We start from the raw sequence: 14,446 nt of genomic DNA, 5'->3' as shown, positions 1-14,446 counted from the left end.
GTAGGAGATGGCAAAGGTTCCAGCCTGATCATCACAAATCCGGGATGTGTGCACAGATCCAATCTCCGGCCCTGCAGGTGTTTCTCCGCCCCCGCCCCCGCCAGCCCACAGCGCGCGGCAGCCACGGAGCCGCCTGCTCACCCGGCCGACCCCACCGCTCAGATCCTGCACCATGTGCCCGGCCGCTGTGGCTCAGGGGTTGAGCATCGACCTATGAACCAGGAGGTCAGGGTTCGATACCCGGTCAGGGCACATCCTCCGGTTGCGGGCTCCATCCCCAGTGGGGGGCGTGCAGGAGGCAGCCGATTCATGGTTCTCTCTCATCATGGATGCTTCTCTCTCTCCCTCTCCCTTCATCTCTGAAATCCATAAAAACACATTAAAAATAAAAAGAGGCTCAACCACTGACCCAGGACACGCCTCTTGCTGACATGCGAAGTGGCAGCACGCTACGTGGGCTTCTGGCCACCCAAGGGCTGAGTCCAGCTCCCCAGCACCTGCCCGAGTGCACGAGCAAATGGGCCTCTGCAAAGCAGCTGCTGGGCGCTGTCCAGCCCAGGACGGGAGGGAGGTGTGACTGGGCCCCGAGGGCCCCTTCCCGCCAGCTGCCGCCCCAGGCCCGTGGGCAGACCACCCCACGCCAGAGGGAAGGTGCAGGCCAAGAGGGGGCACCTGGCCCGCTGACCGGTCCCCACCTGACACTCCCCGGGAGTCAGCTGGCTGGACTCGGCCTGGGTCCAGCCTGGGACCCGAGCCCAGCCTCCCCCTCCCTCCACCCGTCTCCACCGACACGCGGCGGCGCCTGCACACACGTCCAGGTCTGTGGGATGGAAGGGCTGCAGGTGGTACCCGGTCTCGACAGCTGAGCTTTAAAAACCTGCGGCCTGTCATCTACCTGAACCGGCTTCCAGATTTGGGGGGCCAGGAGGGTGACGGGGGTACAGGAGAGGGAGCCGGGGTGCACAGGGGTGCCTTCCACACAACACGGGGCCTCACACGGCACTTCAGACCCTCCTCTGCTCAGCAGGTGCCTCTGGAAAAGGAAGTCAGCTTCCCCGTTTGCCATCCCCGGTTGACCGAAGCCACGTTCCTAACTTCATCTTTGCAAAAAAAAAAGACGTGTTTTTATTCTTTTCTGACTCTAATAAAAAACGAGGCAGCCTGTCTCTGGGAAGGCACTCGCAGCCTCAGAGTGGGTTAACAGTTTTTAAGTACATTTGTAAATGGGATTATTGTTTTCTAAAGTTCTGCTCAGCACTGAGATTAGTGGCCGCCATGCCCGGGGGCCGGGGCGGGGGGGGGGGGGGGGGGGGTGTCTCCTGGTCCTTTTCATCCCCAGCTGGGCGGGCAGGCAGTGCAGGTGCTGGGAGAGGGAGGGCCCAGAGGGAGGAGCCTGGGAGGGCAGGTTCCCTGGAAGACCTGGAAAGGCCCTTCCCCACCCGCCAGGCGCTGGGCGGTGGGCCCAGCCGCTCCCAGCCCCCTGTTGCTGCCTCCATCCCAGAGCGCCAGTGGGAAGTTTGGCTTTTGCTGCAGGAAGCAGCTGGGCCAAGCAGCCCGCGCATGATAATGGCCTCAGAAATCTGCTGTGCGCGCGGCAACAATAGGGTGCTCAGTCTCCCGGAAAATTGTGTTCATCAGCTAACTCTGCTCAGTTACTAATTGACATTGCCAAATATTTTAAGAACAATTGGAATGCACAAGCAAAAAAAAAAAAAAAAAAAGAAGAAGAAGAAGAAGATCTTAATCCTCAGATTTAAATATTTTTCTATTTTTTACCCCCTCTTCTTTGGGGGCCTGGATGTGGGGGGGGGGGGGCAGAGGCGGTGGTGGGCGGGGAGGGGAGGAGTCCCCGGAGAAAAAGGGTGGACAAGAAAGGGAATTGATTGTCTCACTGTCCAGCCCGGGGAAGGGCACAGGGACGGGACGGCGGCCTTTGAGGCTGTGGTCACAGGGCCTGCCCAGGCTGGGACCCACGACGTGGGAATGCCACTCGGCCAGCACCCAGGAGCCGCCAGGCTCGAGCCCAGCTGATCAAACAATGAGCGTGTCCACTCGAAAGGCTGCCCAGCAGGGGTGGGGGCGAAGGGCCTTCTCGCCCCGCCTCTCTCCCTGGCTTTCCACGGATCCCAGAACTTAGCCGACGTTATTTAACAACGGAGGGTCAGCGCATCCGATGACTCCCTCCCCCTGCACGCTTCAGTGAGCCCCTCTCCGAAGTCCCGGGGCGGCGGCGGGAAGGCAGCTGCCCCGCCGCTGTAATGAGGAGCAGGGCCGTTTCCTAGCACATTAAGTTTTAATTATGCCGAGCGTGACTTCCAACGCGAAACCTAAAGATGCAGAAGTTGGGTCATCCTCCGAGTTGGCGTGAAGCTCAGATGCCTGCACGGGCTCTGTGGGGTTTTACGGGGAGAGATGCCGAGACGGAGGCCCTGGGCAGTGGGCACGCGCGCCAGCAGCGAGGGGACGTCCAAACAGCCACCCGCTCCCCTGATGTCACGAGAGAGTCGGATTTATACGCTGCTGCCTCCAAGTCACTCACTTCCCTGGCCTTGGATACGGACGCAGAAAGGACATCGGCTGGGGTGTGAAATTATCGGCCAGCCACACAAACAGCAGCAAAAATGGGGGACGAGACCGGGGGGAGTGGGGTTGGGGGGCGGCGGAGGGAGGTCCATGCTGCTCATTTTGTCCCTTTTCGGTGAGAAAATACGACCTCTCAATCTGTCCGAGGCCCTGGCTCCCGCCGCTGCTCCGAGCTGGGCCTCCGCAGTGGGGAGCGCCCGAGAACAAACCTATTTTCCGGTTCACTGGGATGGCTTTCACACGCTCACTGACTCGAACCTCCCCTCTGCTCACATCACCAACAGCTGCACCCCACACCAGCCCAGCCAGGGACGGTCGCCCGGCTCGGCAATCACCGTGTGATCGCAAACTTGACCCTTTCGGTGTCTCCGTCTGAGCGAGACATTTTTAAACAGCCACTCGGCCCCCGTCCTCGCGAGCATTACATCAGATAACAAAGGCCGCTCATTGTGCGCCTCCGCGGCGGATCCGCGCTGAGAGGCTCTCTGCAGAAAGGGTGGGTGATGAATTCAGAACGACTATCATGTTAAGAGCAGCGATTTATAAAGGAAGAATTCGCTGGTGAAGATCTGAAAACATAGTTTCTCAGGCCCTCCTGACCCAGTTTTCAACAAGAAAAGAAGCGAGAGATGGAAATTGAGTTTTGCGACATTGTCATGCCGCCTGAGAGACGTGGGGAAGCGCCGCTCCTTCACAGAGGCCTTAATAAGTGCTTCTTTCTTTACGGAAGGGCTTAAAGACCTGGCTTTTTCCCTCCCCTCACCTCGCGGTTTCTCTCTGACAGGTAATAATAAAATACCTATTGTGTCACCAATTTTATGTAAATGCTTCTTTTCAATGCACTCTGCCCAAGTCTGACTTGTCGGAAGGAAGAGGGAAGAGGAAACAGATTGGGGGTCGGGTCCTAATCCCAGGCGAGCCCTCGCGCCGCGCGGCAGCCAATGAGGGCCGCGTGGATGGCAGGCCTGTGGCTGCTGCTGAGCCAGGGCACCGGGAAAGGGCCTCGTTTGAAGAGGAAGGAGACAAGCCCGCCGGGAACAGAGTCAGCCTTCAGGACTCAGAACTGCCTCCACGAGGGACGGGAAAGCACGCAGCTGACCGCAGCGCAGGTCGCAGGCTCTGCGAGGCCTGGGCCCGGCGGGCTCTGAGGGCAGAGTGGCTTTTCGCGAGAACATTTCGAGACCTGGAAATAACAGCTAGGAAGAGCGTGGGGGCCGTCACTCAGCCAGAAGGTGAGAAAACCATGGGGAACGAGACGTCACGAAGAAAAGGCGAGCATTTGGTGCCGGAACATTCCGCCGAGCCCTCTGCGTCTCAGCGGGCCCGGGCGAGAGGCGTGGAAACCTGTCAGCTTCATGCCGCAGACTTAGGGGAACCAGCCTGCGCTCTGCTCTCTGCCCCTCAAAGGCCCCCCATCCCCAAAACAGCGAGACTGCACTCCCCAGCACCAGGGACCTCTTCATCCGGGGCCAGGAACAGTCCCAAGGGACAGGGGACACCCTCACTCCGCTGCCTCCACGTTCAGGGATCCATTTCCACCGAAACTTGAAGTCCCCGCCCTGCATCTCGCCTGCCCCGGGCCGTGGTCAGTCCATGGCGCGGCCTCACCCGCCCAGGCGCGCTCCTGGTCCCGCGCAGCCTCCCCCGGAGTTCCCACCAGAAATAAATCACCGCCGAGCCAGGGACTCCGTAGCCGACAGTGTGTTTCATGGGTATTTAAGCAGCGGCATTAAGTGCTATCGGAATCTCTGGAATGTGCCGCTCAGATTTATGTGTCTTAACAATTCTTTCCTGGTCTGTGATAAGCCGGAGGCGCACACTTCATCTCATCCTACTTCTGCCCCGGCCGGAGGGCAGGCGGGAGCGTGACAGCGACGACAGAACGGCCCGCGTGCACATAATCACCGCCTCCGATACACAGATATTTATCGAAACCCAGAAAGGGGGGAGGAAAGGGAGAAGGGGAGAAAAAACTTAAAGAAAAAAAACGAACCCCCGCCCTCGCTGCCACCCGTTCCGGTGGGCAATGCGGCGCCTCAAGGTGCCCCAAACCGCCATTCGTTTTCCAGACTGAATGGCTGATTGCAGAAATCAATGTTGCCATTAGTAACCGGGTATTTGTTAGGGCATGACTTCCGCTGCTGGGAGGCTGCGGAATGAGTGCAGTGTTAGCCAGCTGCTTTCCTCAGAAAGGGCTCCGACAGAACTTCCCTGCACCGTCCGTGCCGAGCGCTGGGGCCCAGGCCGAGGAGGCCGCCCACCTGCGAGGTGGCCACTTAGATTCCGCCCTGGGAGGCGCAAGGATGTGTGTGTGTGTGTGTGTGTGTGTGTGTGTATGTGCGTGTTTTCTTCAAACGGGGCCAGGAAGCCTCTGTGTTTCAGATGTTCTGATGACAGATTTGCTGCTTTACTATTTTGGACCACAAGGCCGCATCGCCCATGAACACGGCGCATGGCAGGATGGGCACTGGCACATCTGTGCCAAAGCTCCGTGCCTTCCAAACCACAGAGGAGCTGGCCGGGGGGCCACGTTACGATTCTGGAAGGGACCCCACAGGGCCTGGTCTGGGGAGGAAGACTGGGGGAGCCCACCTGAGCTAGTCACAGGGGCATCCTCAGGGGGGAGGGCAGGGAGGGTCTGAATTTGCACCCTCACGTCTGTGGACGGATGGAGCGGGCTCCGGGCTCCCAGGCTCTGGAGAGCAGGGGACCGCCAGCAGGGCCAGGGCATGAGGTGGGGCGGGCAGGAGGGCAATTACAGGGAGAGGTCGGCCCCGCGGGTGAACGTGCCCACTGGCCACCCTACCACACGGGAGGAGGGGCCGCTACATTTCGCAGGAGCCAGGGCTCAGGGGACGGCTAAGGGACACGATGGCAGCCTTCTCTCCACCGGGCAGACAGGCGAGGTCCTCCCGCGCCCACCAGCCACGCTGACCTCGGACCTGACCTTGCTGACCTCAGATCTGACCTTGAAAAGCAGCAAAAGGCCTGCCCCCCCCCCCCCCCCCACCGAGGCCTGTGCAGAAGCTGGCCCCTGAGCAGGAGGGCCCTTGCCGGCTGTCCTGCCCCCACCCGCCCGCCCGGCCCACCTACCTGAGGAGGATGGCGAGGAGGGGTGCGGGCTGTCCTCCTGGGCACTGCCGGTCTGGGAGAGCCCCCCGCCGACCCCGCTCTCCTCGGTGACGTTGGAGGAGCCGGGCGTGGTGGAGCGGCTCACCGACTGGGACTCCTGGTCGCTGCCCGAGCCCCGCCGCTCCTCCAGGCCCACGTGGGGCCCGTCCTCCTCGGCCTTGCGGTCCCGCTTGTGCACACGCGAGTGCACGACCACCTGGTGGTAGGTGCGGAACACGCGGCCGCAGTCGGGGCACTCGGTGGGCTTCTCCTTCAGGCCCCCGGGGCCCTGCAGGTTGTAGTCCAGCGCCTGGCTGAGCCCGTGGGACAGGAACTCCCGAGTGCCTTCCAGAGGGTCCAGCTTGGCCGGCAGGTCCCTCTGGCCGGCCGCCTTGGAGCCGGGAACCAGGTCCGCGGGCATTTTCTGCCGGGAGCCGTCCGCCCCCACCAGCACGTACTCCCGCTTCTCCTTGTCGAACAGGACGCCCGCGGGCACCAGCGCCTCCTCCGGGCCGCGCGGCAGCGGGTGCTCCTTGGGCAGGAAGCCGCGGTCCGCCGCCACGCCCCGGGCCATGAGCTGCCAGGCTTGATAGCTGTGCACCGGGTCCATCTCGGCCGCCTTGGCCGCCGCCTGCAGCCGCTCGATGCAGCTGGACTTGAGCGGCGGCACCAGACTGAGGCAGCCTAGGAGCGCGTGCTTGTCCCCCTCGGGGGCGCCCCCGTGCGCCCCGCTGGCGATGGGCGCGAGCAGCTTGCCCAAGACGTCCTTCTCCTTCAGGGGCAGCTCCCCCTTGTAGAGCTGGCCGCCGGGCTCGCTCAGGCCGGCTTTGTCCGGGGCCAGGAAGCCGCCCTGCAGGCAGGACAGGTAGCGGGAGTAGAGGTTGGCGTGGGCCTCCTGCGCCAGGCCTCCCAGGGGCACGGGCGCGTCGGCGTCGCCGGGGGCCTTGGCCTTGGCCGACAGCTTGTTGAGGTGCACCTTCATGTGGTTCTTGAGGAACCAGGGCTCCTTGAAGCGCCGGCCGCAGATCTGGCAGCAGTGCTCGAAGGAGTCCTTGTGCTTGCGCATGTGGCCCTTGAGGAACCACGCCTGGCTGAACACCTGCCCGCACACCTCGCAGCGGAACTCGTGCGCCGCCTGCTCTCCGCCGCCCCCGGGACCCTGGCCCTGCGCCGACTCGGCCGTGATGTGCGCCTTCTCCACGTGGCTGATGAGCTCCTCCTCCTGCGAGGCGGCGAAGTCGCACAGCGTGCACTTGTAGGGCTTGTGCAGGATGCGGATGTGGCGGTCCAGCTCCTCGCGCTTCTTGAACTTGCCCTTGCAGAAGGTGCAGCGGAAGCCAGCCGCAGGGGCCACCGCCTCTTCCTGCGCGCTGCTGCCGCCAATGGCGGGCTTGGGCGAGGGCGCGGGGCGGGCGGCGTCGGGCGCACCTGGGGCGGAGGCGGCAGGGGGCGCCAGGTGGCCGGGGACTGCGGGCTGGGCGGGCTGCGCGTGCGCATGCGCGTGCGGCGGGGGCTTGAGGTCTGGGCGCGGGGGCATCAGGCTGCTCCGCAGCTGCTTGTCGCGCAGGATGGCACGCTCCTCCAGCTCGTGCAGCAAGCGGTTCTCCTCGCGCACGCGCCCGCGCCCCTTGCCCAGGTTGCCCAGCTTGTGGGTGCGCAGGTGGATCTTGAGGTTGCCCTTCTGCGCCGCGCGGTGGTCGCAGTAGGGGCACTTGAAGGGCTTCTCGCCCGTGTGCGTGCGCATGTGCAGCGAGAGGATGCTGTTGAAGCGGAAGCGCTTGCCGCACAGCGGGCACGGGTACTTGCGGTTCTTGCGCGCGTCGTCCTCGATGTCGCTCATCTGCGACATGATGCCCAGGTTCTGCCCGTTGAGGAACTGCTGCAGGTCCACGCGCCCGTTGAGGCTGGTGTCCAGGTCGCGGCCCAGCGGGCTGGCCAGCAGCGCCATCGGACTGCCCAGGGCCGGGCCGCCGCTCAGGGCCACGTGGGCCTGGTCCTCGAGGGGCGCGGGCTTGTCCTCGGGGCCGGGCCGCGGGTGCAGCTCCGGGAAGGCCTGGCCCAGCTGCGAGGTGATGTGGTGCAGCTTCTGGCTCATGGCATACTGCCCGTTGAGGACAGGGCCGCTCCGGCGGGGCTCCGCGTCGGCCGCGGCGGCGGACACTCCAAGGCACAGGCTGGCTTCTTCCATCCCTGGAAAGGGAGAGAGAGTTGAGATGGGGCGCGGAACCCGGCAGTTCCCGGCCTCACCTCGACACCATCCTGCTCGGGAATGAGAGTCGAAAACAATAATAAAAAAATGAATTATTAAATGCCAATTACGCAACATGGCTTTGGTCCTCCCATTTGTTTGGGCGATGGATCGTCTTCCCTTGTATTTTCTATTTGCCGACTGCAATTACTCATTCACAGTTAAATTATTAATGTTTTACCACTTTCAACACCTGGTAACACATGGGGTGGGGGGCGGTCAGCGTGGGAAAGTCTCCCTCCCGCCCCCTCCCCCACCTCGGGACACCCACACCTGTTGGTTCGGTTCAAAGTTGGCCTCGGAGCAGAATGGCTGTCCCGCTCCCTCCGAACTCCGGTTCCCACGGCCAATGCATTCGCCACTCGGAGATGAAAGGGGTTATTTTATGTTTTGGTCAAAAAAAGGAAAAAGAAACACCCCATGGCATGATATTTACTGATACATAATAAAACAAGATAATGTTTTGGGGGGAAATAAAGTAAAGGACAGGCTTTGGAACAATAAAAGGGATTTTGCTTTAGTCAACAAAAAGTGCAGTAATATCTCATTAAGCTGATTAGTATGCTGCTTAGAAACAGTGCTAGGTGCTGTAACACATGATTATAATCATAAAAATCCTTCAGTGTTTGCAAGGAAGCATTAACGAGGTATATTAAATTTTAAGGAGACTGCGAGTAGCAGCTTTGCAAACCTCGGAGATTAAGATTTAACCCTTAGGTTACGAAACGCTGTTATGTTGCCGTTGGGTAGCTGTGCCTGTCAGGGGCGGCATACAGGACCTCCTGACGGAGTCGGCGGGCCGCCGAGACGGTTCGGATGTGGGCGGGGGTGAGGCCTCCCACCAGGGACGCGCTCGCTCCCTGTCCTTCAAAGGCACCATCTCCAAGAATGGGGCGCGCACCGGGCTTAAGGCGATCGTTCAGAGAACTAGATAAAGACCAATTAAAGGCCAGCGCCGCCGCCATTGGAACTCTCGCCCAGTCTGAGCGTTTTTAATAACTTTCCCGATACCCAGTAATGAGTACAAATGGTACCTGCGAAGGAGCTCTGCAGAAAATGAGAACTCGGGGCCGTTTGTTAAACACCGGCACGCAGCGCGGGGCTGCGGAACGGTCTGTCACCGGCCTCCCCGCCCCTCCAGCCAGAGCAGCGCCCCGGAGCCGGGCCATGCGGGGAGGGGCACAGGAGCCAGCCCCAAGTCAAGCCCATGGGAATTCAGCTCTGAGAGGCCAGGAGCCCACGCCTGGGGTCCTCCTGTTTCCAGAGCCCGGCTCCCCCCCACCCGAAGGAGCCCAGACCCGCTTCCTGCCCCTGGAACGAAGCTACCAGCTGTCCTCTGCGGGCCCCACTGTTTAGATGTCCCGGCCAGACAGGCGGGCCCGGAGCCGCGCTTACCCCCAGCCAGGACTGGTCCCCGGGCCCATGACTCCCCAGGGGGCCTGGGGACAGAGCTCGGGTGTGGAGGAAGCACATTCAGTGCCACGGGGTGCGCTGCCCGCTGCGCTGCCTGCCGGGCAGCCTGTGTGCGGCGTGGAGACAGGCTGGGCTGGTGGCCATGGGGCACAGAGGGGGAGGCACAGACACGGGCAGAAAGCGCCAGCGCGGTGCAGGTCCGCGTGTTCATGTGGACGACGCAGGGCAACTGCCCACGGGCACATGGCTCCTGCAGTAGAAGAGACCTTCCAATTGGCCATCTTTTTGTTTCTGGTGGCAGTCAAATTATTTTTAAAAATTATTATTATTATTTTTTAAAGGTTCATTTTGGAGACCGGTCTGAAAGGAGTGGCTTCTTGTGGTGAGTCGTGCATCTCAGTAACTTGCCGAGATCCCCTGTGGGCCAGGCCCGTCGCTGGCCCTCGGAGACATGGCTGGCCAGCCCCGGCAGTCCTGGCGTCCACCGGCCAGCACAGGGTGCAGAGCCCCTGGCTGAGGTCTCCAGGCAGGGACTCCAGGACCCGTGGGCCATGTCCCCAGCCTCTTGCCACCTTCAAGCCCTCTCCCCCCCCCCCCCCCCCCGCACCCCGCCGGGCCACACTCGCTCCTCTCCTGAGCAAACGTGGATCACGGCCCCGAGGGCACGTGGGAGCCTCAGGATTCCACCAGCGCACAGGGAAGTTCGCAGAGTCTGGAGCCAACGCGCTGGCCCGCGGCCAGAGGCTGCCCAGTTGGCCGGCTCCAAAGACGCACGGCCAGGAAGACGGGCTATTTTCAGGTTGCGGCCAATTCAGCGGGAGGGCGCAGAGGCTGAGGGCGCCATCCGTGCCATTCGGCAAGACGGCAGACCAGTGAGTCAGGGGAGGCCCACCTAACGCCCCCACGCACGCGGGGGCGGGGACGCGTGTCAAATAATGCGCTTGGGGCCTTTTCCAGTGAGGTCTGGGTATGCAGTTCTTTTACTGTTAAAATTTTTTTTCAATCTACAAAGCTTTTTTAAAAACCTTTTGTGCAACAGAATGTTCTAGAGCCTGCAAAGGCCAGATAGCGTCTTTCTTCTCACGCGGGCCTCAGCTCACATGCCCCCTGTGCCCCCGTGTCTGAGGCCAATGCCCCCGCCTCTCTCTAGACCAGCCCCTTCACAGCGCTCAGCGCCAGGGAAGTCTGGCGTGGACTCTCCAGAGAGCTGCTGCTTTTCCGTGAGGGCAGGTCCCGTCGGCCTTGGTCCCAGAGGAGGTCTCAGGGCGAGAGCAGCGCTGGCTCACCGAAGGCTCCGTGCTGGCCCGCCGAACGGGGGAGTGAATGAGCAGACCTCAACAACACAGCCCACGGAAGTGAGCCCCAACCCCAGGGGCCCCAAACTCAGCCTCGCCCAAGTCCACCAGCACCCACAGTCAGACACGCCAGAGTCGGGAGGGCCTCGGGCTGCCCCTGGGGAGACCCCGCCGCCACCAGCCCTTCAGTCCAGGTGCCCACGGGCACCAGGGGGCAGAGACCAGGCTTCGTGGGACCCACGGAGGACGAGGATTTGAGCAGAGCGCCAGCGCGCCAGGAGACACGCCAGGCGACGGCCCTCAAGTGAGCGGAGCCCCCGTGGGCAGGGCCGCACCAGACGGTCAGCCCAGATCCTCTGGGACCCGGCCCTGCAGTGCCAGGAGCAGGTGCCCAGATGGGTCAGCCCCGGGCAATGCCAGCACCAGTCTGAGCGCAGGGGAGGGAGTTCCTGGAAAGGCCGGAGCTGGGGAGCTGGCCGGGGCCAAGGCGGCCGCGGCAGGATGAGCTGGCCCCCCGCCCGGCCTGGGCCTCACAACCCTGGGTCCACCCCAAAGTCTCCAGCCTCCAGGTTCCACGCCCAGAATTCATTTACCCCTGGCTCGGGCACTCAGGGACACGCGCCAGGGGCCACGGGCAAGGCCACCGAGGACAGGGAAGCAACAAAAAGGCTCCTGAGAGACAGAATGCCAAGTTCAGGGGGAGGAGAAACATCGCAGCTGTGGACACAGGAGTGAGTGTGTGTGTGTGTGTGTGTGTGTGTGTGTGTGCATGTGGAGTGTGTGTGCAGGGGAGTGTGTTCAGAGGTATGTGTGTGTGTGCGTGCACATGCAGGGGAGTGTGTGTGCAGGGGAGTGTGTTCAGAGGTGTGAGTGTGTGTGTGTGTGTGTGCGCACACATGAAGGGGAGTGTGTTCAGAGGTGTGTGTGTGTGTGTGTGTGTGCGCGCGCGCACACGTGCAGGGGAGTGTGTTCAGAGGTGTGAGTATGGGTGTGTGTGCAGGGGAGTGTGTGCACAGGTGTGTGTGTGCGCACAGGGGAGTGTGTGTACAGGTATGTGTGTATGTGTGTGTGCAGAGGAGTGTGTGCACAGGTGTAGGCGTGTGTGTGTGGGGGGGGGCACGTGTGCCCATGGAGTAGGTCTGTGCAGAAGCAGGGCATGGAGTCCCATGGGAACTCACACAAATGCTCCCCTGTGACTCTGGGACCGGTTGTCTCACTGCTGAGGGATAGAAGCCGCCTGCAGCCCGGACAGCTCCCAGGTAGGGCGGGGCTGCCTGCAGGGGCCTCCCTGGCGGAAATGTCCCAGGTCCCTCGGGCAGCCCCAGCAGGCATGGGACAAGCCTGTCCTCCAGAGGCCTGCAGTGGAGCCTGTCAGTGCCCAGGCCAGGCCCTGCGTCCTGACCACCAGGCGGACATGCTCCTGATGTGCAGCTCTGCCCCCAGGGCCCCTGGACCGGGGCACTTGGTGGCCTGTGCACGGCCCAGGCCTGGATCTGGCCCCTCTCCCAAGACATGGCCGCTGGGACACCACGGGGAGAGGCGGGAGCAGCACGGGGTGGGCCGGGACCCGGCCTGCAGGCCCTCGGCAGCCAGCCGCGCCTCCGAGTGACCGCGCAGGCAGCACGACCTGTCACCAGGCAGGAGCCCTTCGCACAGTGAAGTGAGTAAGCAAACGGCTACCCACAGAGAGCAGCCGCCTGGCCATCGGCGCGTGGCCTCAGCCCAAAGCCGAGCAGGAGGGTAACAAACCCGCGGGCTGGGCGCCCGTCTGCCCCACGGACAGGAGCCGGGCTTCTGCCGAAGCTGGGCAGGTGGCGGCCCTGTCCGTTGTCAGCTCTGGAAATACCATCATTGTCTCAGCCTGACCTTTCCGAGCCCAGAGGTCATGGTGGGGTGCTCGGGCACCCATCACTGCTGTCTATATGGACCCAGAACCAGCCTGATGGCCGTGGCTCAATGGCCGAGCATCAACCTAGGAACCAGGAGGGTCACAGTATTCTCTCTCATCATGGATGTTTCTCTCTCTCTCTCTCTCTCTCTCTCTCTCTCTCTCTCTTCCTCTTCCTTCCTCTCTGAAATCAATAAAAATATATTTACAAAAAAGAAAAAATACCAAGAACCAGGTGGGGGCCTGAGTCCCGGCCGCCATGGCAGCCTCGCCACCACGTGGGGCCCGGGACAGCTTCTGGGGGCTGGAGGCTTCCGCTGGACCTAAGCAATGTCCCGTTTCCCGGTGAGGGTGCCCTCGGCCCATGGCATCCACCAGTGGGCACACAGATCGTCAAACACCTCCCGCCTCATCATCGCATCACCGCAGCCACCTGAGCCGCTCGGCTGCCTTCGCGGCGCAGACGCTCCTCTGACCCGGCAGTTCCGCCCTCGAAACTATTTCCTGCCGCAGCCCCGTCGAAAGTTCCCACTAGCTCCTCCAACAGAGAACCGAATGGCGTCTCTCCCTCAAAAGGACATTTGAAACTATCAGGGCACCAGAAATGCCAGCTGCGACGAGTCTAAATACATTTTACACAAAAACACGGTTCCGTTTTGCTAGCACAGGAGGAAAAAAAAAAGTAATCTTACGAATAGTCCAAAAAATATAGATCTTGCCAGCAAGGGTCTTATCCGCATACCATGAAAAAGAGTAGTTGGGAAATAAAATGACTTTCAAAATTACCATTGCAACTGGGTTTTTAAAAATCGAATATTGTTGTCTAGCCAAGCACAACTAAACATTCCCCTTTTTATCAGCGTGGAGAGAGGCGCTGCCTCCAAGCTTCGAAGCCCCACGGCCGGGCGCTGGGCAGGGGGAGGGCTCGGGGCCATGGCCGGGGCCCTGGAGACGGTTTCCCCCAAAATGCTGCCGTGGCCCGCAGTTCTGGCTGTAGGCGGACCCCCTCCCTGGGGACTCGCTGGCCCTCGGCCCTTCCGCATGACCCGTCTTGCTTCCTGACACGGGGGGGGGGGGGGGGGTGCGCTGTGATTGAGACAGCGTCGCCTGCAGCACAATGGCTTTCTATTAAGCGCTCCTCTTCCGATTGTCGGGGCTCACGCTGCGTACACTCAGGTTGTTATCAGCACAATCCGCTCCTGTTCTGAACACGGAGCACCAGACCGGCGGACCTTTTCAGGGTCATTAAACAGCTGTAAACATTATTACAAAAATAAGCCAGCGATTTCACGCTCACATTTTGGCCTAGAGCTTGCCGTGCTGAGCAAGGACTTTTTTTTCCCATCTCCTACAGTCCACGCCGGTGACATTTGGGCCCCCGAACGATTGCATCACAGACGCTCCCGAGGGGGGCAGGACGCCGAGGGCTTTGTGTGCCCGGTGAGCAATAGACACACGGGAGGGCAGCGTGGGACCGTCCTGTTGTGACTGACATGCAGTCGATGCTACGAGGCGGGGCCAGAAATGGCTAAGTCCTGGCTGCGTTCATTAATGAAAGCACGCCATTCAAACCCGGCTGTGGACGGTGGCAGCCACGGTGTAACCAGGAGAGTCGAGGTGGGGAGTGCGGGCAACTTCCCCACCTTCCCCACCTTCCCCTGGATGGAGCGCTGGCCAGAGCTGAGGGCCTCACTCTCTCAAATGCACGTGGTCGGCGGTCCGGTCCCACACAGGCCCACGGCACCCCAGGCAATTCCTGGTGAGTGCTCCTCTTCTTCTTCCTCCTCTTCCTCCTCTTCCTCCTTCTGCTCCTCCTCTTACTCCTCCTCCTGCTTCTCCTCCTACTCCTCCTCTTCTTCCTCCTGCTCCTCTTCCTCCTGCTCCTCCTCCTCCTGCTCCTCCTCTTCT

General features: G+C 61.7%; 1 protein-coding gene across 1 annotated transcript in view; it reads right to left on the bottom strand.

Annotated features, from left to right (window-relative positions):
* The window catches only part of ZNF536 (zinc finger protein 536), a gene marked incomplete at both ends in the record, with an annotated part of 155,233 nt that extends 141,325 nt beyond the window's left edge, over positions 1 to 13,908 (bottom strand). The window contains 2 exons of the mRNA XM_079800496.1: positions 5,677 to 7,884; positions 13,836 to 13,908. Coding sequence (XP_079656622.1) covers positions 5,677 to 7,884; positions 13,836 to 13,908 — 2,281 coding nt within the window. The remainder of the gene's footprint in view (positions 1 to 5,676; positions 7,885 to 13,835) is intronic.
* Positions 13,909 to 14,446: the final 538 nt, after the last annotated feature.

Source organism: Cnephaeus nilssonii (genome assembly GCF_951640355.1).
Source record: "Cnephaeus nilssonii genome assembly, chromosome: 20".
In the NCBI taxonomy this organism is placed as follows: Eukaryota; Metazoa; Chordata; class Mammalia; order Chiroptera; family Vespertilionidae; genus Cnephaeus; species Cnephaeus nilssonii.
Note: the sequence above shows the minus strand (reverse complement) of the source record. Positions and strands in the feature narration are given on the sequence as shown.